The sequence below is a fragment of the Dicentrarchus labrax genome, unplaced genomic scaffold, assembly GCF_905237075.1.
Source record: "Dicentrarchus labrax unplaced genomic scaffold, dlabrax2021, whole genome shotgun sequence".
NCBI classification, from domain to species: Eukaryota; Metazoa; Chordata; class Actinopteri; family Moronidae; genus Dicentrarchus; species Dicentrarchus labrax.
The window spans coordinates 16,402,866-16,426,985 of NW_026136723.1; the positions used below are offsets into that span (position 1 = coordinate 16,402,866).

Genomic DNA, 24,120 nt, shown 5'->3' on the forward strand with positions numbered 1-24,120 from the left:
ATGTATTTAAAGTATGCTGGCATCATGTCACTCTGAGGTCTGTTACTCAAACAGAAATGAATGTGAGTCAAATACAATATAGTAGTTAAAATATTCCAGTTACTGAAGATATTCCAAAGATGAGACGATAAAATATTAAAATAATATCTTCACAGTAAAATATATTCAATAGTGGACACAGTGAAAAACACATCAGTGATATGTGATAATTTAATTATGTGTACAAAAACAAACCAGCCACCCATAGAAAATCAGAAATCAGTTATACGAAGTTGTGCATTTGGGGCTACAAAGAACAATTTTAAAACATTTTATATTAAATACAGTGTGGTCTGACACTTTAAAAAAAAAAAAGTTGATGTAAAAGATAAAAATCACCAAGGCAGGCTAGTGCTGAAAAAAGTTTCATTCAAATAACATCAATAGAAATTCAATAAGTAGACATTAACTTACTAACATTGGTCAAGCTAATGGTAGTTTGTAAAACACTTACACTAAAGATGAAACTATAAAGCAGCAATCAACAATATTAGGAAGAGCTTATGTGAACCAGTCACTTACTGTGTTGTATTAACGTCACATTTCATTAACTTGAACTACTAAAAAAAACACTTTGAAAAAGGATATTTTCACAAAAGTGATTATCCTCTGCTATTGAATGTCACCACAGTGCTTTTGCATTGAATGTCACAGTATTTTCTGTCAGTACACCTATCATCCACCACTCACCACTCTAACGGCACACACACACACACACACAAAAATTACAAAAATAACTTACATCTCAACAGTTCCAATAACCACATTTATGGAAGGTGAAATAGGTAAGAATAACATATATAAAGGCTACAAATGGTTCAGTAACTCTTGGTTGCTCCTCTCATCTTTTCTGGTGATGCATGTGATTGAATAAAAGCATTTAGTACTGCATGTACCTGTACCTTACTATATTATAGTTAAGTGAAAAATGTGGCTACTTTTGGCAATTATTATACAAAAACAAATATATTAAATTAAAAATCACCAACTCAAGTTACAAACATCAATAACTGGAATCTCTAGTTGTGTAGTAAGAGTAAGAAATTTAGCACACTAAAAACGAAGAGGTGTCAAAGAGGTTAAGTGCAAAAACGTGCCTCTTACCTATACATATGGTTTGTAAACCAGACCACACTGATAAAGCCGACACACCACTGACTGGACAAACTAAACCTGTCCCACAGTGCAAAGCATCCCACATACAGTCAGTAGTTTAAAGCTGAAAATGCTGGGTGAAGCCCGATGCTGAGGCTTGCATGCTAGTTTTTACAGTGCAAATAAGGCCACCTTTTCTTTCACAGTCCAGTGCATGTTTCCTGGTTATTAAGGTCTGTTTAAAAATATTAAATAGAAAATCAATTTTGTGCTTGTCATAGCACATCGTATTAAAGATCTGCTGGTACTGCAGATTCTATAAAGAATCAAACACTGCAGTCTTCAGGTCTATGAAGCGTGTTTTGCCTCCGACTCCGAAAGTCATTAGAACGCGGTATGTTAAAACAATATATCAGGCTTGTCAATGTGAGTCTGCTTCCTTCCCTCTAGGATTTATTAAACCCTGGGTGCAACTTTTAATTATTCAGTTAATTTAAGTGCGTACTGCATTCGCCTTGTTGGGTGCTTTCAAGACTGTAACCTTCATTCTTTCACAGAGGATGTCAATCAGTGTTGCTTATTGTCTCTTTCCTCCATGGCCATTCACAAATCTGTTCCTTGCAGAAGCTCTCCTTCGTTTTGTAGGTTGTAAACTTCTCAAGGAATCCCGCTGAGCTATGGATGAAAAAAAAAACATAACTATGTTCAACATTTAGGTTGGAGTAATGGAAGAGTTGTCACCAGCCTGTCTGTTATGAGACTGACCTGCAACGCCATCTGGAACAAAACCACATGAGTCGACAGCACTGCTGTCATCACAGTCCTCACTTTGCACAGAAGTGCTCTATAAACAGAAGGAAGCGTGGAGTGAATGTAGTGATAATAAGATGCACAGCTCTAAAGGGTAACGACACATCAAGTCAGTTAGACTGTCTACCGGCCTCATCATAGAAGATATTGTGACATGTCACAGTCGGTAAAACACAGGAGTGAATAACAAAATGAATGCTGCCTGAGTTTTATTTAGCTGTTTCAGTTTCAGGATCCTGGTATTGTGCATGCTGGCTCACTGTCACACCATCATGGCTGACTGGGACACGTGAATAGATCAGAATTAATGTAATAAGCAACACCTGTGCTTTTCCTACAATCACAACTCAAAATGTTCAGCTCTTTCTAAGATTCTCTTAAACATTTTGTAAATTTTAATTAAAATGTAATCAAAGCATTCAGTGAAGAACAAAAGCAACATCTCACCTTCATTTTATGTTGCTCATACCACACCATCCCATACAAACATAGAAGTGTGATAAGTGCCTAAAAGAGGATGCAAGAAAGTCTGATTAAACACAATTTTTTTTCCACACTGACTTTGTGTTGTACAATAAAGACCATTCAAATAAACTCAAAAGCAAGAAAGAAATACCAACAAGCTACAGGGGGTGACTGTTACTAGGGCCCAATGCAGCTTTGATCAGAAATCTTTATTTTTCAGGTCACTGAGTGTATATTATTCTGACTGACATCCTTTCATTTCCTTTACCTACAGTATAGATTAACAGTGTTTTTTGAAAATGTACATAGGTACATTGCAATGTTATTATATTTACACAGGAACTATAGTTGCATAATACATGTATTTGGTCTAGACAGACTGAAGTGAAACATATATAGCTCTATTAGTCCACACACACACACACACACACACACACACACACACACACACACACACACACACACACACACACACACACACACACACACACACACACACACACACACACACAAACACACAAACATATGCACATTCATCTTTTCTTACCAGACAGAGCAGCCACAGGAACACATATCGAATTTGTGTCTTGGAAAACAAGTCGTGACCAAATTTCACACAAGCAAGAGCCTCGAGGAAAGCAATGGCCCTGAAGGGAAATATAAGGACGTCACATAAATGGTGTGTTTGCTCTGGAAATTTTAAACACGTTTTTGTATTCAACAATGGCCCCCTCTCTTGGCAATGCCATTTCATTGCAGTGGAGCTTCTCTGTGGATGCATAACACTTGTGGCACATCCAAATGTATGTGCTCTGTATTATTGTTTCCCAGCCAATCAAACCCAAAACAATATTCACTCACCACACTGCTGTGGGAAACCCTTTTTTCCAGTTTTAAAGGTTACACTGAAGGGGTAAACCTTGGACAACAGAGTGGCCTCATTGTTGAGTATTTCATGCAGACGGAGAGAGACTGTCTCGTTGCTATGGAAACTAGAGCAGACTGAGGGCATTAGCAGCTTTGTGGCTGAGATGAGGTCAATAACTTCATTACGTGATGAATTTCATTCACACTTTTATAAAGCTGAATTTCAATAAAGACACTCAGAAACGAAACCTTTCAGTCCAAATAAAACCTGTTCCGTTCATTTGTCAAATACACTGAACTAGCTTACTGGATCTGCAACAGTTTGCAGTCTAATAAGATAGCTTGTGACCAACAAAACAGAAGTTTTCAGTGAGGACTCCTATCAGTTTGCAGAGCTGTTGCCACTTGTGGGAAGAATCTATTTATTGTTAAGTTCTGAGTGTGCGATAACTTTGATTATTTATCTTAGCATGAAAGGGCCGCAAACTTTCCATTTCACTGTAAACCATGTGTTGTATAATGATAAATCAATTTCCTTGATCCTTGATAGGTGCATCTACAACATCCCTCACCCTGCCTGCCAATACATTTCAACCATAAACAGGAGTAGATCATTAACATGAGACACTGTTGGTTTTTTGGCGTCGTCCTTAAGTTGCCTTTGTGATTTGTTTGATTAAACAGGGATAGCCAACCAGCCTTGGCACAGCCCCTTCATTGTGATACATGCCGACAAGATCATAGAAAACCTACCAGACTCTGGACAAAGTTCACTATCAGTTTACCTACCAGACTACTACACTGTTATCATTCAACTGACAGGTTACAAGCAAATTTGTCCCAAAATATGGCAATTGGAATGAGAAAAGAAATAGTAAAATGTATTTTGTTATGATACTCCTTAAAATAATTCCCACTGGGGGCAAGGTTTTTTTAAAATATGACCATCAAAAGGTTCAGTGTGTAACATTTAGTAGGATCTATTGGCTGTTAAATATGACATTCATAGTTATGTTTTCTTTAGTGTATAATCACCTGAATGTAGGAATTATTGTGTTCTTGTTACCATAGAATGAGCTGTTTTTATCTACAGACACCACGGGCCACCATCTGTGTTTCACCATCTGTATGTACTGTGTTAAAGTTAATTTTACTTTTACTTTTTAATATTTTAATGTATGTTGAATGTATGTTGAATGTATCTAATGTACGTCTTGTATGCTACTGGATACTTGAATTTCCCTCGGGATAAATAAAGTATCTATCTATCTATCTATCTATCTATCTATCTATCTATCTATCTATCTATCTATCTCATCAGAACGGACAAACCAAACACTGGCTGTTACCGCTAGATGCCACTAAATCCAACACACTGGTCCTTTAATGTTTCTAGATCAGTGAAAAACATGAACAGACAGGACAAATACTTACCCAAACACCCAGCATTGTGTGCCAACTCTTTTACACTGAGTGTCTGTCAGGTAAGCATAATATTGTCTGAAAGAGGTTGAAGAAAATAAGAAATTTGTTATTTGTACAAAGCTTTTAAGGTGTTCATACAGACTTAAATGTCACAAAGCATCTGAAACAGCGACCACAGCAACAATTTGTGATGCCAGGATTAAATGCTACCTAAAAAAGGTAGTATTTGTTTTTGGGAGTATTAAAATCTAGTATATCACTTTTATTATTGCTCTCACATGTAGTGTAAAGGTGTCATTTTAAGGTTGAACATACCGTACAGTGGGTGCAGTGATGACTCCAACGAGGAGGATACGACACCAGCTGAGAGGGTGAGACGCCTGGAAGACGAAGATGTGCTTGAGGAAGAACGTGTTCAACTCTGTCAGCTGGAAGATAAGGGATGTTAGACTTTAAAGGATTTCTTATGGATATGTCAGCAGCAGGATCACATAGTGAGGGGGTAACTTTTTAAAAATACTTGATTCATTGATTAATTAAAAAAGATAATCAGCAGATACATTAACAGTTGAAATAATTGTTAGTTAGAGCCCTTACACTGAGGACAATGTATTTCTGAGTCAAAGGTCAAAGAATAAAGTACCTGCCAAAGGATCATAAAGAGATAGATGCCTGCCAGCCTCTGGGAGGAGGACTTTGGGTCAAACCAGCGCACATAAGTCCAACTGGCCGGGGTGAACTGGAGCACTGCTCGCTTTATCTTCCCTGTGGTGGAGTGGATTTCCCTGAAAAGAGCATGAGAACATGACAAGAATCCAGAATTGTAGTATAATAAACTATAACTGTAACTTTCTGTTACATACAAACAATCTTATGGAAATCTGCAAGTACTACTTGATTTTGTAGATGTGTGAATATTAATTGCCAGAAAAGGAAAAGTTAAAAGTTAAAGGCAAAGGGCATAAGCTTCACTGACTTGATGCTGGCCCAACTATAGGTCCTCATCTCCAAAAACCGACAGGTGGTCATACCCAGCCAGATGCCTCCTCCGTTACACAACAGTATGTCCAGTATCACCTGGTCCCACCAGCACTCTGCGAAGTTTGGCAGCAGGTGCATGAAGAACAGCTGTGGAAAAAAGTGGAAACGAAAGTGAAAATGAAATTAATTTATGGGGTGAGAGATTTTTCAGTGAAGGACTACATTTCTTTAGCCTGTTATTTTAATGATTCTAGCACCTTTGTTGGCCTCAAGAAACTGTGACGCAGTTGATTCTGTGATGAGTAAATCTGGTATTAGGCTAAATCCCATAATCTAATCCATCCAGTCAACAATTGGCAGCAGTCAAGGCAACAGCACTTGCTATATACAGAAACTCCTGCTCATACTACTGCTTTGTTACGATGAGTTTTTCCCAAACAAACAATCCTTGTTGCCCGCACAGACCGAGCAAAATCACAAGTAACGTCTTTTTTCCATGACCTTATGGCTGAATTTCTGTTAAGCTCCTTGGACAGCTGCGATACACGTAACAGATTTCTAAATGGACAGACTGACCTCATCTTGAACACATGCATGCTACCTCAGTGAGTTCCCAGGTGATGCTGATGGTCCAACAGAGGCCGTAGCTGCGGATGAGCAGAGCCTTCATGGCCCAGCCTGCAAAGTGGCCGAATGCAAAGATGTCGAAGTGGCTCAGGATTCGCTCCCAAGTTATCACTGTACAGTTTACAGCATATTCCTGGTAAAGGGAAAGGTGACTGAATCATAAGAAACACAATGGCAGCCACGTAATCATGGTAGCATTTTCTTTGCTTCCATCCTTCTATTCATTCTGACATCTTCCAATATATAGTATTAAATGTGGTATTAACTTCTGATGGTTAAAATGACAGAGTTTCAAAACCATCCTCACCATGACATCGGCTTCCCGTGTGGCATAGCGCAGGTTTGGGTCCAGCCAGTACATCAGTATCTTTACTTGGTCCCAGTTGAGGAAGATGAGGAAGACAAGAAACAGGAAGTACATAACACTGAGACCTGTGCAGGACAGGAGAAAATGAGTGAGGATAAAGAAAATTTTGAATTGGATTCAAGCAGAACATTTGTGACTGAGACAGATGTGGGCGAACACTTACCAAACACCATTCGCCATATTGCAGGGTGAGGCCTGGTAAAGGGCCCTGATGAAGAAAGCATCGTAACAGTAGGTGAGGTTTGGTGTGCTAAGAAGGCAAATTAACTAAAGGTCCACTTACTAGGTTTTTTCCCAGAGTCACCCACCAAATCTCATGGTCTTCCTCCGTTGCATGGAGTTTGCTCAGTTGTCAGGGAGATATGCAGCATCACAGAAGTTCCATACGTGACAACTGTGCAATCTCCATGACAACACTCTCTCTCAAGAGAAGGAGACCATTAGATGCAGTTGAAATCTCCGGAAAAAGCTAGTCATTAATAATGAACATACACACTGAATCAGGACAGATGTTTAGACTGGCAGGTTGCCTTTTTTAGCTGATATTTGTTGTGCCTCTCGCACAAAACCCCAAAATATTAATGTTACTATCACATAAGATAAAGAAAAACTACAAATCCTCACATTTGAAAAGCTGGAAGCGGAGACTATTTGGTATTTGAGCTTGAAAAATGACTTAAACTATTAACTAATTATCAACCCAGTTGCAAATTAATGTCAATTGACTCATTGTTTCAGAAGTACATTGGACAATACAAGAAAACAGCATGGGCAGGCACTTAATCGCATTTAATGAAAGAGTGAATGTAGATTGTGTTACATGCAGTGGCTTACCATTAGGAAAGGCTAGGACACTGATGACCAAGAAGAAGGAGACAACCACCAACAGACCAACTCGGAGGTTGTTATCGGAGTGCTCATCGTCCCTGTCACAATACAGTATGACATGTTAACAAAGGGAAGCTTAAGTTCTTAGACATTGTACATATTACATACAGCCATTGTGGACAAATAACATGAAAAAAGTTACATTTCCACGCAGTAGTTTACCTGGTAAACGCAAAGTACATGAGGCTGAGCACAGTAAATGTCAGGAGTGTGATTGTGTGTGGCTTATAGAAGAAATCCAAACAGATATCGTCTACTTGTTGCTCGTTTATCATTCGGAAATGTAACTTATAGTCGACATCTTCCTTTCCAGAGCCTCGGCGAGCCACGGTGCCTGCCATGTCGCTGTTGCGGGATAGCTAGCTACTTTCTTAATTTAACCAATTCAACTTTAATGGCTGAAACTAGAAGTTGTAAAAGCAGAAAGACGAGATACTGGTAAGACAGAAAACACAGGAGACGAGCTGAACCATAGAGCTTAATAGGGGGGTGTTCGTTTGTTAAAATACTCGTTTTCGTATTAGCCAAATATAAATAGTATGACCCGACAATACAATAACTGAATTCAATTTACAACTGTAGTGTTATATTTGAGGTAAATTCCGCTATTTTAGTTTTCTATCCTCGCCAGTATATTATTTGTATTTATTGGTACCCACACATATGTCATCGTGGTACATCCCAAATTGTGACACTTCCGGAAAGTCCTTCCGTTGATGGCCACGTGAGATCATTTGACATTGCGGGACACATTTTGGTGGATGATGAAGTTGATTTGACGATTAAATCCTTTGAATTAAAATTGTGAGTATAAAGTGAACCGTCTGAAGTTATATTGTGGCTTTGGCTGGCTGTTTTCTTCCCTCCAGGTTACACGAGGTTTGTTATTCTCCTAGCTTGCTAGCATTTAACGAAGCATCAGGCTCAAGTTTCCTCTTTTATAGTCCTAAACCTCTGTTTTGTATCTTACCTTTATTCATAAATAATTAATAGGTAGGTGAGTTATTCTAAATGCTTCTCTATATATGAATGGTACTGGTGGTGAGGCTATAAACAGCTAGCAAAATTAGCCACTAGAGATATAGCAGAACTCCATCATCTTATTGTACTAACGTCAATATTGGGCAATAGCATGTAACGTTGAATGACCAGAACATACACAAGGATTTAAAAACAATTATATATACACAGAGTTGCAAATATGTGCATGTGTAAGGGTGTGTGTGCATATATATATATATATATATATATTTCGTTATATATATATATATCGTTATATATAACGTTTTATATATATATATATCGTATATATATATATATATATATATTTCGTTATATATATATATATCGTTATATATAACGTTTTATATATATATATCATATATATATATATCGTTATATATAACGTATATATATATATATAGATGGTTGGTTGTCCAACTCTTGCTCGTATAGTTAAATGTTTTACTTTACTTATTTGTTTAGCAGTATTTCTGTATTTCGAAGCACCTTACATTTGTTTTGGCCGCTGTGTTTAAGTACTGTATATTGAAAGTTACTACAATTTTTAAGCTTTTATGAAGTACTCTCAATAAACCATGATTTATCTTTTTCTTGCAGAATTGCGATGTCTTCATCCTTCACACAGCTGTGTCTACAATACCGAAGTCGTCTTTTCTCAAAGACAGTGGCTACTACTTGCCGATTTTCCACTCAGTTTCACCATTGCGCTACACTTACAAGGTTACCCACGAAAATCCTAAATGGATCCTCGGTTATCAGCGGGAATCGCACCACAATGCAGGCAAGACAGTGGTGGAAACAACCAATGTTTTGTTACAGAGACTTAACTGCCAGACATTTGGCAACTGAAGCTAAGGAACACAAAGATACTGAACAATTGTCAAAAGCTGATGTTGTGGTGTACAAGACCCCCGCGTTGCCAATCAGAGATGCTGAAATGCCAGTAACCAAAGGCCAGATGTCATTAGGTACTATTGTTTTGGTGTTATTGACCATAAAACCCTTTTATATAACATAAGAATTTGATTTAAATGTTATTTTTATTTCATGAAGGAGTTGAATAAATTGTTTTGTCTTTATTTTCTTAATTTACTAGATCTGGATGCTACTACTGAACTTTCAGCATTAGAGTTGATCAGTGATGAAGAGGCTCTGGGTATATCTATTCCTTCTACCATGCCTCCATGCTCCACCTCTCTGAGTGACTATGTTGACCAGTCTGAGACACTCAGCAAACTGGTACAGCTAGGTAATTAAACCTCAGACTTGTAGTTTGGAAGTATCTTCATATTTATTATGATATAAGCAATGATCTTAAAAGTCTGACAACCAAAATCTCTTCTTTCTTTTTTTTGGTGGCTACACATTTGTAATCCTTCATCCTCTCATTGCAGGTGTAAAGCTGTGGAGTCTTGAACAAAGGCCCAACGTGGGCTCCATGCTGCTGAGGCTCAACTTCAACACAGATGTAGCCCCAAAGCTGCTGTTTCTCAAAGAGATTGGGGTGGAAGACTCTAGCTTCGGCCCTATCATCTCACGGAACCCCTTCATTCTCACAAAGAATTTGCAACAACTACGGTCCAGGTGACATGAAGGAATCTCAGAAACATGAACATTAGATGCCTTTATATATACCAAATGTATTTATTCTAAATTAAATCTGTCTGATGCACCTGCTATGAGTCTTAATAATGTTCTCTCGTTGTTGTTTTCAAAGGGTGGACTATCTCAAGTCACAGGAGTTCAGTTCTGAGAATGTTGCGTTGATGGTATCCAGAGCTCCATATCTGCTCAGCTTCAATGTGAAGAGGCTGGACAACAGACTGGGGTTCTACCAGAAGCAACTCAAACTCAGTGCTTCCAATGTAAGCATCTTTTAACTGATGTAGGAGAAACCGAGCCATGTTTGTCTTGGATTCTCTCTGTACAGTATATTATGCCAGTGTGTTGTGATTTTGTTATCAGAAAAATAAATAATAGTGTTTTTCTTTTCAGATACGGAACATTGTAGTTCGTCAACCCAAATTACTGTCTGGAAGTTTGGAGCCCATTAAAGAAAATTTGAAGGTACTGAATGGTAAAAAGACATTATTAGAAAACACTGTTTGAGTAACCTTGAGGTGCAGTGTTGAAATACTGTTTGTAAATGTGCTCCACAGGTGTGTCAAATAGAGCTTGGCTTCAAGGAAAATGAGATCCAACACATAGTTATTGCCGTCCCAAAAGTGTTGACTGTTCAGAAAAGGAAGCTAATCCAAATATTTGACTTCCTCCACAACACCATGAAGGTGCCCCACCACCTGATCACCAAGTTCCCACAGGTAGATTGACTGCTGTTGGTTGTTTTTAGTCAATGTGGACTTAATTCCTTGTGTATTTTGTCCATATTCTGAACTGTAACAAGAGCATCTTATATCCCATAGGTCCTCAATAGCAGGTACCTGCGTGTCAGAGAGCGCCACCTGTTCCTAAACTACCTTGGAAAGGCTCAGTATGACCCCGCCCTGCCCAACTACATCTCCCTGGAACGCTTTGTGTCTTTGCCCAATGAGACGTTTTGCACTGAGTTGGCTTTGGCCACATTGGAAGATTTTAATTTGTTCCAAAAGACCCTTTGAGTGGTCAAACACAGAATAAATACCATAATGTCAGATATATGCAGACATGGAAGTCTTCAAACAAACATCAGTTATTATGGAATGAAGTAGTTGCTTTGTAAATGTGATGTTTAATAAATGTTCACAATGTATATCACCTCCTCTGTCTGAAATACTACTTTTATTTCCCACAACTATCTAAATGTGATAAAAGTTATGTTTAATCCAGTCCCTCAAAATATTTGCCTCAGTTGAGGGGCTGTGAAGAATATGGTCATCCATCATGTATTGATTAATGAGAGTGGATTGTAGTTTGCAATTAGAAAAGAATCAGATCTACAGCTAAGAGTGTTGACTCAAGCACTTAGTTACAAATTCAAAGAACTTGTAATTGGGTGTGAATGCAGGAGGCATCATCATAAATATAGTTGAATAATATAACAGTAATAATATGCTGCTTAACATGTGAATGCATCTGGAAATAAATCAATTGATAAAATATATAAATTACATTCTTTCCTTTTACTCGGTAAAGTTTCTGTAGTCCAGCACTTTGTGTTTGGTTTATCTAATATGAAATCAGTCTTAATCAAATCAACTAGTTCTTTTAAATCAAATAAATTCTATATGTTCATTTGGTTTCACGGTCGGATTCAGAGCTTTTAAAGACGTCTCCTTGTTATATAGATTATAATTATTTAAACTTGCAGACAGGCTGTAAACACGTACAGAGAAGTTGCGCAATCGCCCAGTGACCTGAATAGGTTACCCACAACGCACCGCGGTCGTTCCTCAGTGGTAAAGATGGCGTCGAGGGCACCAGGTAAATCAACGTTGTTTCTTTCTAACATTTACACTAAATTCGCTAAATATGGTTTCATACCGTCATGTTGTGAAGCTTGTTAATATATTAACACGTTATACTGTGCTGTGGTCGCGTAATGCGGCTTTAAAACGTGTTTTTTGGCGCATTTGACTTGTGTCCTTTAGTGTCCTTTGGCTAACTGATGCTAAAGCTACGGGTTAGCTAACGTTAGCTTAGCGTCCTCCGGTAATCACAGTGTAAGAAATTAATATTAAATTAATATGAATGTTAAAACTAAACACTCTGCTCTCCCTTCAGTGGGTTAAAGCTTCGTCCAGCTACGGTTTGGTGTTGATCTGTAACATTTATACTCGGATGTTATTTAATATTAGCTCTTTAGCAGTTACTGTTGTTTTGTTGTTTCATCTTTTTAATGAACTTAAAAGATGTCAAATGATCAGAAGGGCAAAAGTTTTCCACTGTTTGTCTTATTGTCTTTATCAGATATAATGGTTTCTACATATTTACTAACTTAAAAGTGAAGTTGTCGAGTTTGATGTTGTTTTATATGAGGAACTGAGTCATGTCTGACAGGTTTATGTTTTTTAGTCTACTTTAGTGTATGCTCCCTACAAACGTGGCTGATCTGAAAGGTTAATGGCAAAGAAAATAATAAATTCGTATTTAAGTAGTAATACTGTATCACTCACTCCTTCTTCCCCACATCTGATGGTAATTATAAAAATCTGCCCTTCCTGTCTGATCCTGTCTGTGTCCTGTTATATTCACAGCTGCGTCAGGCCGGCTCCTGGTTGGATTCCGCAAATGGTATTACAGCATGTGTGGCTTCAATAAGCTCGGTAAGTATGTCATGAAAATATGAATGTAGTTAGAAAACATAATTGAATGAATATGGGCTTTTGTATCGGTGATTTTTCCTTTTTTTTTTTTTAAAGCATCTTCAGCATTGCATGTTGTCTGTGGCAGGTTTAATGCGCGATGACACACTCTATGAGGATTCGGATGTGAAAGAATCTCTGAAGAGGCTTTCAGAGGACCAGTACAACGATAGGATGTTCAGGATCAAGAGAGCAATGGATCTCTCCATGAAGCAGCAGATCCTCCCCAAAGAACAGTGGACGAAATTTGAAGAGGTTCATTAAACTAATTTAAATCTGTAAATTTAATGTAATGTAAAGGCATACTATTATACTGAATTGTTTCCCCACCTTACTGGTATGTAGTTTTAAATAGTACATGTAGATAGTCGCAGTAGCGTTGTCTTATTATAATTTCATTACTTTTAACTACTCACTAAATAATTTTGCAGGCAGATGGCAAACATGTTGAAATCTCAGTGTAAAGTATGCAACTGTTGTCATAATGTGAAATTCAAAAATAACACACTGAAATGTAGGTTTTGGAGCCTCTCCAATCGTAATGTTTACCTACCTGGAGTCAGCAAAAATGTTTGAATCTAGAATGATTTGAGTTGTGATATTGATCCTTCCTATCATTTCCCTTTTAGGATGTCCATTACCTGACACCCCATCTGGCTGAGGTGATCCGTGAGAGGAAAGAAAAAGAGGAGTGGATGAAGAAATAGATGCTTCCTGCTCGAAGCTCTTAATCCTTATCTTTGGTCGGTGCATAATTGTCTCCTGATGTAGTATTTAAAATGAAATGTGATCTATATAAGACAGTACTCATTAAAAACATTTACATTTTCGAAGATATGGGTGTGTTGCATTTTTACCATATACAATGGATAGTAGGCTATTTAAAGATTTGATTTATTAGTATGACAAAATGTAACCGTTACATTTGTATACTTACTAAATTTGGATCTGTCCCACGGTGCAAATAACTGCTGTTTACCTTTACAAATCCAAAAATATACATTTAAACCAATGCATAGACACACAAACATATACAATGGTTATAGCTAAAGAAAAATCCCAGGCAAACTTCAAGTATCTACTATACACACTATAGTAGCTACATCTACCTACACTGCACATCTGTTTGCCTTGCACACTGAGAAACACTGGGAAAACTAATGATTCCCTGTTCAGATAATATCTCATAAGTGATGATGGTCCTACATATGTCATAAAATATGATGTATTTTCACAGTGTTGGCTGTGAGTCATGCCTCAAAAATAGGTATGGCATTTGTATGGATGCACTTTGCTCAAACTAGCCATCTAAAAACACGCTCAAACTGTGAAAGAGTCTCTATGATATCCAATCCAGGGATTTTGGCCGGGATCGTATCAGCACATCCCAACTTAAAAAGCAAGAAATTGTCTGCAGGGGTCACTCATAGTCATCAAAGCATGAACATTTCTGTAAGGTTTGAAGATTCAGGTCTGCTTTACACAAATGTCTCGACTCATGTAAAAGATCTGAGTTCGTGACCCTTGCGTGTCAACCCATTTATTTGATCCTTCCACAGGTACCCCCACTAATTATCTTTCTGAGCCTGTGCTCTCCTGCTGTCCACGTCAGTTATGGTTCCTATGAAGTTCCCAATGACGCCGTTAAAACTTTTTAACATAGACACTCCCAGCTCGTTGCCAGTTTCATTAATGTCTGGGTCATAGGCCCCCATGAGTGGGGTGCATATCTCGACATTCCCTCTACCAGCTCCTTCCAGGATCCCAATCAGCTGGCCCCTGACTTCCTGAAACAACTCCTTGTTGTACTGCAGTAGGTCTGAATCATCAAGAGGATAAGTGACATTCTCAGAGTAACAGTCACGGGGAACTGGTACCTCTATGTACTTTAACTTCGGAAAGCCTGCACATAGTATGGAGAATAACCTAAGCAGGGCTACAGACGTCAGAGGGTTTCCCAGGATTTTGAGCTCCTCCAGCCCCTGACAGCAAGCCAGAGTGTTAGTGAAGGCGTCCATGTGCTCGTCCTCTATGTTACACTCTTCAAGGGCCAGGCTGACCAGCGTGGCAGAGCAACGCCTGAGCAGTTTGTGGAAATAGGTGGAGAAAGAGCTGAAGATGTCATGCCCGCTGATGTCCAGGCGGACCAGGGCCTCACTGTGGAGGCTGTTGGAAAGGTATGTCATGTCCAAACGGTTCAAGGAGCAGTTGGCCACCTCCAAGCACTGCAGTGGAGTGTTGAGAGGACTGGGTAAAGAAAATTAAAAATTAAAGGGGAAAAAGGTCAGTGGTACCAGAATTGAACACAAATGTACATTTTTATATAGTGTATAGCAGATACATGTAGTTTGTATCCTCATGTAGGATTTGTTATTTAGTCTTGGTGCCGGAAATCCTTTAAGTCAGTTCAATATTCAGTCTTTTAAACATTGTGACAAATACTTATATCCCCAAACTAACCATTAACCTTCCATGTTTATGTTTCTATTTTGCAACATTTTCCTCCTTTACTTTATAAAAACCTGCTTAAACTAAATCCCAGACTGTGATTGGCCCCTCTGTTTGGGATTTGTGCTCCTGTTTGTTCTATTTCCATTTGAAATGTGAAGACTGTCCAGCAGGTTTCTGGCTAACCTGCCACTGTGGTCAGGTGCAGCTGTCTGTCCTCACTCTGGCATCATATCAGCAATTTTAACAACAAAATACCTCCCATTGTTAAACAAGAGCCTTGAAGCTAGAATGTGCTGTGACGCTGGTTGAAGGTGATTATTGTGAGCTATAATAAAGCTCTTGATGCTGCAGTGTGCACGTAAGTCTGCCAACAGAGCCATCCATCCCCTCATTCACATGATAATACATACAAACAAGGGCCCCATGTTGTCTTTCTTCATCCCTCGCTCTGGCCATGTACTCACTTAAGCAGTTTGCGTAGGTGTCCCGTTAGAGTGGAGAAGCTAACATAGAGCTCAGTCAGGCTGCTCAGTTTTGCCAGTAGATTGCCGATGGTGGCCAGCAGATCCTCTTCATCAGTGCCCAACCTTCTAACATCCAACGCCCCAGCTGGCAGGGTCAAAGACTGTAATTTAGGGAATTCCACCCTGGACAGCAGCACCTCTAAGTGTATGGCCTCCAGGGGAACATTGTGGACCACCTCCAGCTTTGAGATGGACTCGGGTTCTGCTAGGCGAAGAACATAGAACAGCTGCTTGAGAGCGAGGGAATCAGCCCGAAAACCAACAAAACGAAGCTTCAGTGGACAGTAGCGGAGGAGGAGGAAGGCCTGAGCCACCATCTCATAGTTGCGGCCTGTGACGAAGCCGTTCAGACGGACATTAATTGATGTTTCAAAGACAGATTGGGACCAGTCGATGTTTTGCATGGCCACCATGGTCTCATAGCACATTTGCGTCAGGATCTGGGTTCTTGCCCATCGGCCCAGGGTGGACTGGCAGGGGCAGGCCTGGTACTCGACATCCTTCAGGGCAGTCAGGTCCACCACATGCAAGTTCTTGGCGTAGGTTCTTGGAGGAGACAGCACGTAATCCTTTAGAAAACAAGGGGAAATGATGGTAAAGTCTTTTGAAGTGACTCTCTCGTCAGCCCATAACAATTAAGTACAAGAACTGAAAAACACAAAATGCAACTAAAACATGAGTTTGACATGAATATGATGAGGTACACATGGCCATTTAAATACCTTTAAGCCAGTTAAAATGGCCTTCAGACAAAGTCGGCAGGTACGGGTGGTGAGGTCCATCTGACAGTCGACTGACTTTCCCAGGAGCCTGTGTAGGTTGAGCTCAGGAAGAGGCCATACCTCGACCAAATCATGCAGCAAGTCAGCCTGCTCATGGAGGTAGCAGGCCTTGAAGAGAAGTGGGTAGAGGTTAAAAGACACACAGTTCAGGTTTTCCACAGCACTTGGACCACTCTGGATGAAGCCCTCAGCAGCAATAAATCGCAGTGATTTCATGTTTCTAGGTTTTAGGTTTATTCATACAAACAGGTCTTTGAGTTTCCTGGTTGTTGACGAGAGCTGCAGTCAAACAGCTCTGCGTGTCAGTGTTTTGCCTCCTCTGTGGTTGCTGCTTTGTTGATTTCCTCTGTTGCTGTCTGTCTGCGTGTTGCGCACTTGTCTAGGACCAGGCTTGCTGTGGTGAGACCAGAGAAGGCACAGGGAGGTCTCGTGGTTGGTAAGAGGGTTGAGGTTATTAATAGAAACAGCTGTCTCACGTCGTTTGTCGGGGACAGTGGCTATTTGCAGTCATTTTTGCCAGAGAGATAAGTTGGAACAACATTAAAATGGCACTGGGTCACTATTCACACCTCTTTGAGAGACCAACACTACACACAATGAGCTGCAAGGACCAATGAAATCAATGTTATGAGAGCAGAAATAGAACAGCAATACAGAAACAATCCAATCTGTACCACAGAAACATCTGCAGTTTGCAGTGTTTAATGCATTTGAGAAGGTAATTTGTAATAAGGTGCTGTTATTTAGTTTTTGATACATACATTATTCTCTAAACCTGCCTCAGTAAACTATCTGAAATGACAACATGTCTCATTTTTGCAATGCATTATGGTCTACTGAGGTTTCTGCCAGAGGAGACATGGGTATCACTGACTCTTTCAAGGTGGATTTCTCCTGATATAAACATTAGTGCAGATGTAGAGTCTAAAAACAACCCGATGTTTACTGCGGTTTTAGACACCTGATACACATGAAGGTTACACACATCTCAAAGTGAATCAAAGTTATATTGTCTGTATGCTGCCAATGATATAGAAAAATACAATTTATTCAAAACAACATATTCAGGCCAGAAAACGACTGTGCATGAAAGAAAGACAAGAAAAAAAAACTTTATGTTATTGTAATTTGAATATAGGAAGCAAAGATGGGACCATTTCAGGATAAAACACATTTTTTTAAACTAAAGACACAGTATATTTCTACATTATTTTAACATATCAAACAGAAAATACATTGATAATATGCAATGGTGGTTAGTGTTCATGTTTTAGGTTAAAATGCAGCTATGTTTCTCTACAAAGTGTACATCAAAATAATTTTAAAGCTTAAGTGACAATCAACCTGAGAGGAACCTGTCAATCTAAAGCTATATAAGTAGCATTCAGTTAACACTGAACTGTTCTTCCTGGATCCAGAGTAGGTAATCTTTCAGGGTTTGTTTGCATTAGATAACAATACCTTATAATGCAAATGAGGTGAATTCCAAAACTACCCATATATCAGTACACCACCTCTTCTCACCTGTCTCATATGTGCTTAAAATGCATTTATGAAGGGTGGTAGTGATGGTGGTAATGATGATGATGGTGCTCATGGTGGTGATGGTGCTCATGTCTCTGGGCTGGAGAGGCCAGGGTGCCACAGGAGGGCTGAAGGTGGGAAAAAAGTTCCTTATCTCCCCCTGGTGTGGGCCTAAGGTGCGAGGAAGCCTCTTGTGCCCTGGAGCGAAGCCTCTTGCTGTGAGTACGCTGTGCTGCAGGTTGACACTGGGAAGGAAGACACAAGGAAGCAGGGTGCTGGCCATGTAACCTGCAGGACTTTCCCTCTCCTCCTTTCCTGTCTTTCCCTACTGACATGGCCTTATTTCTCAGGGAATGAGGGATAGAGAGGCCTCTGGGAGGCTCAGTGGAGCTGCAGTTGTCTCTGATTACCACAGGGTGGTGCTGAAGAGCAGAGTGATCATCCTGTTTGGGCTCCTGGGAGGGAAATTCTGGGAAAAAAAGGAAAGAAAAATTACTTTAATTTTGTATGTTCAGATGAAAACAGTTCATGAAATGTTTATATACTGACTAACAGCAACAGAGGAGTTTCTATACCTGTATTGTCAAACTTGGAGGTATAGTTTTCAATGCCAGCTAGATCCAGGTAGTGGTTTCTGCGCTCTATGTTTTCATCTGCACAATAAAGTCTTCTCTCTGGTGTTCCTGCCTCCTGAGACGCACTCTGCTGCCTCTCTGCTGCCATTTTCAGTAAGAGAGGGTTGTTATCATCACAGCAGTGATAGTACTTGGTGTTGAGTTACAAATTGAGACTGTCTTCAATGCATGTCTATGGTTCTTAGGCAACAATAAAAATGACCTTTTACCTATTTGTGAGGTCTTTTCTGCAGCAGTTGGAGTTACAAGTAGCTTTATCTTCAGGGGTGTAGAGCCACTGTAAGACAGCTTGACTGATGCCTCTAGAACGTCATACATGGAGTGTATCAGACTGCACATGTCCTGCAGAATACACACACATTCATACACACACAGGGTACAAGGCAAGCTACTTTAAACAGCACTTTATTTAAACGACATACTCTATGTGTGAATGAAACCTACCTCTTTGGTGACCTTCCCACTGTTGTCAAAGTTGTACAGTGTGAAGACCCACTCCTGCTGAGTGTCCTCATTGAGCACCACGTTACACTCTGTGACCTGTGTGTGCCCAAATAGTCAAGAAAACAAGCTTATTGCTGCTGTAAAACTGCCATTCTGTAGTTTATTGGGTAGAATTAAAGTTTACAGTAATTTATGTGGTGTATGAGTTGACCCAAACTGGTAAAACCTCAGTGTGTAATTATAAAAATGCACTGTTGATTAGGATCAGATGCGTGACTTTGCATGCGTGCCACAAACTTAAAAAAACACATCTCACCATAATCAGTACTATTAATCATCCAGGCACATCTCACCCATCTGGTACTTCGAGTTGTTGAGACATTACAAAACATGTTGATATTGTACTCACACCAGCATTGCAGCTCCTCTTCTTTGTCTGTTTATTGACCTGGAAGTGGATGCTGTGCCCTCTTCCAGGTGTTGTCTGTGGTGGCAGAACCACTGAACAACACACAGAACAACACAGTTGATATATCGTTATCCAGTAGACGCTTTAATAACTAATTATTGTGTTAACATGCTGTGCCTTTGTAATTAATTTATTCCGTGTCACAAGCTCTGTTTTCAATACATGTTTGGCAGCAGAGAAGAAACGAAAAGCTAATTGAAATCTGTGTATCCAAAGGTTGAAGCTTTCCTACACAAATACAAAACAGATGTGTTTCATTTTACTATTTCCTTTTCCTTGAAAGCAAAGAGGTTTCAAAACTTTAATGCACAAATTATTTACAATAATAATTAAGCTCTTTATGATACATAGAAAGTGAACAGTGTCAATGTGATGCATGTAATTCTCTACTAACCTTTAAGGTTGCAGTTTTGGGCTGACTTGTTTTCCCTCAATTCTACGTACAAGTTCTGTGAAACAAGTGAGAGAGTTGTACATTAACAGAGAGCAGACATGTAGGAGAAGGAGAGGGGAAGCACAGAGGAAGCAATTAAGTGATTTTCATGTCTCATGAGTGTGAGGATTATTTTCCAGATGTGAGAAAGGCTGAACAATCCTTGAACATCTGTGGTTTTTGTGTCCAAAAAAGTTATTTCTAACACATTGGATTAGCGGTGAAATTTTCCTCCAAAAACTAAAACACACAAAGAGTGTGAGTCAGCAACTGAGCGAAAGAAGGGGAAAAGATATAAAGGTCTGTGTGGGTTTGAACTAAATACATGATACTTACATACTTTTTCTTAAGTATGGTTTTGAACACATTTACTTGTAATGGAGAATTTTCACAGTGTGGCATTAGCACTTAAGTAAAGGATCTGAGTACCTCCTCAAACCACAATAAAACTATTAAACAATAAGATTCATATCCATTCCTGTCATTTAAAAAACATCTGATCGTACATAACCACTCTTCTCTCAGGTCAGCACTGCAAAGCACGAGAGAAACGAAAGCACCAGCAAGACTTTTCTTATCTCTCAACACAACAATCCAGCGTCTCAAACGCCTCACAAATGCGGGAAAGATAATCCGAGTGCACAACCTCACACACACGCAACACAACTGATCTCTCTCCACACCCTCTGCTCGCCACGCTCTGCCTGCTGTGAAGCTTTGATGCTGGGATCCATTTCCAGTGAAAGAAGGGTGGGAAGTTGAAGAGACGGTGGAGGTAGCAGGAACGTGTGTGCCTGGAAGAATCTTCTTCTTTCTTCTCTGTTGTACACCCTCATTATACATCCTGGTATCACAAAGTTTCAAGTGTTAGCAGGACAGTAGCCGCCTTTGTCTCACCAAGAATGTCCAACAGCCTTACTGATAACTTGATACCTAGGAAGTTTCACTGTAAGACATGGAGAGATGATGCTCTGATGGCTTCTGTTCTGGGACTCATATCAGTGTCAACAGGCTGCAGTGACTTTGGTTTTTTATGTGCAGAAACATATCAAAACCAAACCCCACTTTTTGTCTAATGAGTGAGTGACTGTTGAGAGGTCCTCATTTTCAAAGTGTCTATGAAAAGGTGTGTGAATTATGAGACAACCTTACAGAAAAACTTCACCTGTTAAAAGCTCAGAATAATTATAAATATATATAATAATATAATATAACAAGAAAACTACAAATTCTGGAGGGATTTTCAAAATAAAAGAGGGACGTAATTGAATAAATTGGATTTCAAGGGTGGATTTTACCCAAATATAATCACAAAGACCAACCTTTTCAATACTTAAAGTAACATGCATGAACACGTACAGAATAACATTGGTACAAATGTTGTGAACTGGCAAGCAGAATAGTTTTCTTTGAGCTTGGAAGTCAAAGTAACCACTCCTACTCATCAATTATGTCAGACAATATGAGGCGGACGCGTGAGGAGATTAAATCCTTGCTCATGGTGTTTGCTCTTGGATGTTACAATATTTGTAGAGTATTTATGAAAACACACACAATCTAGAGATAATAGCAAATCAGATAGGTTTGTATTACTTTAGAAAGTGATGTTGTTGACACCTGACCTTGAGTCACTGGTATTTGACAGGTATGTAAATACAAAGATTGCTTTTATTAAAAAACAAAAGTTATCTTAATGTCAGAAATGTTTAAGGTGTCATTTTTCAAACGACTCTGCAGAAGACTCTTTAAATTTCAAGTTATCAGGCAAAGACTTCCCACCAAGGATGCAAAAAGAGGGTTCATGTGAGAAAGCTGACAGAAAGAAATACAATGAGACTCCTTTGCAGTTTACAGTGGTGGTGTCATGGAGTGTCAAGCTATAATAGGCTGGAAAATTTAAATCGCAGGAAGCTCTCTGCCATTAACAAGCACAGAAACTCCACCACAACCCCTTAAACAACTTGGCAGAGTCGACATATTTTTTTCCAAACTGCAGAACTTACCAGAACTTCCATACAGCCTAGTGCAAATATATCCTCAACTTCCAACACTTTAAAAAGCTCAAAACAACAAGAACGTGGTGTCAACAATCTCATGATTTAGGACGCTAGAAGATCAAACAAGATGAAGAAAAGTGAAAACGTCATGTTGGTTGTTTATCACAAAGTGAATTTACTGTTCCTACAAGCAGCCCTGTGATCTTTGGAAACACATAAAACTTCTGTGATTTACTTTCGCTGCATAATCTGGTTACACGGATCGAATCAGCGTGTTTAATGAAGAGGACAATTACTTTTCTCTCTAACAGCATCCGGGGCCCAAACGTGACTGGGTCATTAATGCCAAGGGTCTACATGTGATGCCATTTACGCAGTGAAACACCCGCCCCTCTGCAGTACAGTCTGTCTGGTTGGAGAAGGAAAGCAGTACCAGATGTGGAGACTTTTTTTTTTCTATGCAGTTGGGTATAAAGACCTTGCTGTTTTGGGGGGGGGGCGTGTTGCACTTCACAGACTTGGAAGTCTCTTTATAGAGATGGAGGAGGAAGGGCGGAAGAATAAATATACGACTGCCTCCAAACACCTTTTATGTCTCTCTGGATGTGATGTGAGCAAATACTGTTTATGCCAAAATGGCTTAACTGACATGAGACTGTTGGCACTGCAATAAACCAGTATGGGGTTGCTGCTAATGCCTCTGTTTTTACTGCTTCACTATGGGAACAGAGTTAATATACAGCTCTCATACATTTAAGAGAACAGACTCAAATACATGTGTTATTTATCATCAATATAAAGCCAAACCATTTTAATATAGCAAATCACATGTATATGACACCCTACATATTTAATCTCTTGATTTAGATAATTAAAGAAAATCTCCCCCAAACTCTCTTTGGTGTTCAGTACATCTCTAGAGTCTAAATTCACTAAATTACTATCAATATTATCAATTAGAATCTGTGAAGAAAACTGTAAATATTGTGCCAGCTTCCAGCCGGTCTGGTCATATATCAGTACCAGACCATTAGTTGAATTAATTGAGTGTTGAAGGAAACAAAAATAAGTATCATGGGATCACTGTTGTGTAATACCTGAAGTGGGTGGCCCCATGGTTTTATTTTTTACCTGTGTCTGTATGTGATAGGCCATTATTAAATAATATAAAACATGAAAAATAATACAAGTGAACTTCGTACCTCTGTCAGTTTGGTTTTGTGGATGTGGATCCGCTCCAGCTCCCTTTGACAGCTCAGCACATTAGAAGCCAAACTACCACCTGCAGAGCATAAAAGAATAAATGTATGAACACATGTACAAACACATTGGAGATTTAATGTTTGTACAGTATCTGTGCTGCTACCTTCAGGACTCTGTCTACGTTTCGAAGCTGTCCAAATAAAGAGACAAAGGAGAATAAGTTAGAAGCGATTCCATCTTTTTAAAAAACAAAACACAGTTTGCGATGTAATAAAAAAAAAATCTCACCAAGTTTGGACTGGAATTTGCCCATAATCCTTTCTGTTCATTGGGTTAAGAAAAGTTCATAATGTCCAATCGACGAGGGGGAAAATCCATTTGACGTTTGTGAAATATCCATTTCCCAACAAGAGCACCGGGAAACTATCGCAGATATTCGCTCACTGGGGATTTCACAGACCAAGCGAAACTTGAAAGTTTGACTGAGATCCAAGAGTGCAGACGCAGAGCGAGAGGCTGCACAGCTGCGCACTTCCGTCTTCGGAAATAATGAGAGAAAGCCTTTAAAGACTTTACCTTTAAAAACAGTTCGTGCTGGACATATGTAAAGTTTGGGTTTTTATTAAGGTAATAATATTAATATTAATGATAATCATAATAAGTAACATATTAGTCATTTATCTTGTGTGTGCATTTCCGCATGCTTGACCAGTAGTGCAACATATTTTCCCCGCATAAGCCTGATTGCGCACTATTTTTTGCTCATATGA

The 24,120-nt window shown here is 39.2% G+C and overlaps 5 protein-coding genes across 8 annotated transcripts; 2 read left to right on the plus strand and 3 right to left on the minus strand.

Moving 5' to 3' along the window:
- Window positions 1–196: 196 nt before the first annotated feature.
- Window positions 197–8,019, minus strand: ptdss1b (phosphatidylserine synthase 1b). The gene is made up of 13 exons (XM_051389820.1): window positions 7,727–8,019; window positions 7,511–7,602; window positions 6,840–6,884; window positions 6,617–6,741; window positions 6,284–6,442; window positions 5,678–5,829; window positions 5,345–5,486; window positions 5,017–5,129; window positions 4,711–4,776; window positions 2,957–3,056; window positions 2,392–2,451; window positions 1,900–1,978; window positions 197–1,809 (listed from the first exon to the last, which is right to left on the minus strand). Exons 1-13 carry the CDS (start codon window positions 7,903–7,905, stop codon window positions 1,712–1,714), a joined length of 1,410 nt encoding a protein of 469 aa, XP_051245780.1. The 5' UTR covers window positions 7,906–8,019; the 3' UTR covers window positions 197–1,711.
- Window positions 8,020–8,246: 227 nt separating this feature from the next.
- mterf3 (mitochondrial transcription termination factor 3) lies at window positions 8,247–11,341 on the plus strand. Of its 2 annotated transcripts, none has more exons than XM_051389821.1 (8): window positions 8,247–8,368; window positions 9,185–9,555; window positions 9,684–9,836; window positions 9,982–10,171; window positions 10,305–10,452; window positions 10,583–10,654; window positions 10,747–10,908; window positions 11,011–11,341. In XM_051389821.1, the coding sequence occupies exons 2-8, from the start codon at window positions 9,192–9,194 to the stop codon at window positions 11,203–11,205; spliced, it is 1,284 nt and encodes a 427-aa protein (XP_051245781.1). In that variant the 5' UTR covers window positions 8,247–8,368; window positions 9,185–9,191; the 3' UTR covers window positions 11,206–11,341. The 2 variants fall into 2 exon arrangements, with proteins under 2 accessions (XP_051245781.1, XP_051245782.1); XM_051389822.1 differs by having other exon boundaries at window positions 8,270–8,443.
- Window positions 11,342–11,941: 600 nt separating this feature from the next.
- LOC127357557 (cytochrome b-c1 complex subunit 7) lies at window positions 11,942–13,721 on the plus strand. Its single transcript, XM_051389828.1, has 4 exons — window positions 11,942–12,007; window positions 12,781–12,849; window positions 12,977–13,143; window positions 13,518–13,721. The coding sequence occupies exons 1-4, from the start codon at window positions 11,989–11,991 to the stop codon at window positions 13,593–13,595; spliced, it is 333 nt and encodes a 110-aa protein (XP_051245788.1). The 5' UTR covers window positions 11,942–11,988; the 3' UTR covers window positions 13,596–13,721.
- Window positions 13,722–13,760: 39 nt separating this feature from the next.
- On the minus strand, window positions 13,761–17,201 carry lrrc14b (leucine rich repeat containing 14B). Its single transcript, XM_051389819.1, has 3 exons — window positions 16,586–17,201; window positions 15,804–16,432; window positions 13,761–15,135 (listed from the first exon to the last, which is right to left on the minus strand). The coding sequence occupies exons 1-3, from the start codon at window positions 16,859–16,861 to the stop codon at window positions 14,457–14,459; spliced, it is 1,584 nt and encodes a 527-aa protein (XP_051245779.1). The 5' UTR covers window positions 16,862–17,201; the 3' UTR covers window positions 13,761–14,456.
- A 474-nt stretch (window positions 17,202–17,675) lies between these two features.
- On the minus strand, window positions 17,676–23,852 carry LOC127357555 (protein naked cuticle homolog 2). 3 transcript variants are annotated; one of them, XM_051389825.1, is made up of 9 exons: window positions 23,639–23,849; window positions 23,514–23,540; window positions 23,350–23,429; window positions 20,112–20,166; window positions 19,658–19,749; window positions 19,249–19,344; window positions 19,014–19,146; window positions 18,745–18,885; window positions 17,676–18,638 (listed from the first exon to the last, which is right to left on the minus strand). In XM_051389825.1, the coding sequence occupies exons 1-9, from the start codon at window positions 23,661–23,663 to the stop codon at window positions 18,196–18,198; spliced, it is 1,092 nt and encodes a 363-aa protein (XP_051245785.1). In that variant the 5' UTR covers window positions 23,664–23,849; the 3' UTR covers window positions 17,676–18,195. The 3 variants fall into 3 exon arrangements, with proteins under 3 accessions (XP_051245785.1, XP_051245784.1, XP_051245783.1); XM_051389824.1 differs by having other exon boundaries at window positions 18,745–18,882; window positions 23,350–23,540; window positions 23,639–23,852; XM_051389823.1 differs by having other exon boundaries at window positions 23,350–23,540; window positions 23,639–23,851.
- Window positions 23,853–24,120: the final 268 nt, after the last annotated feature.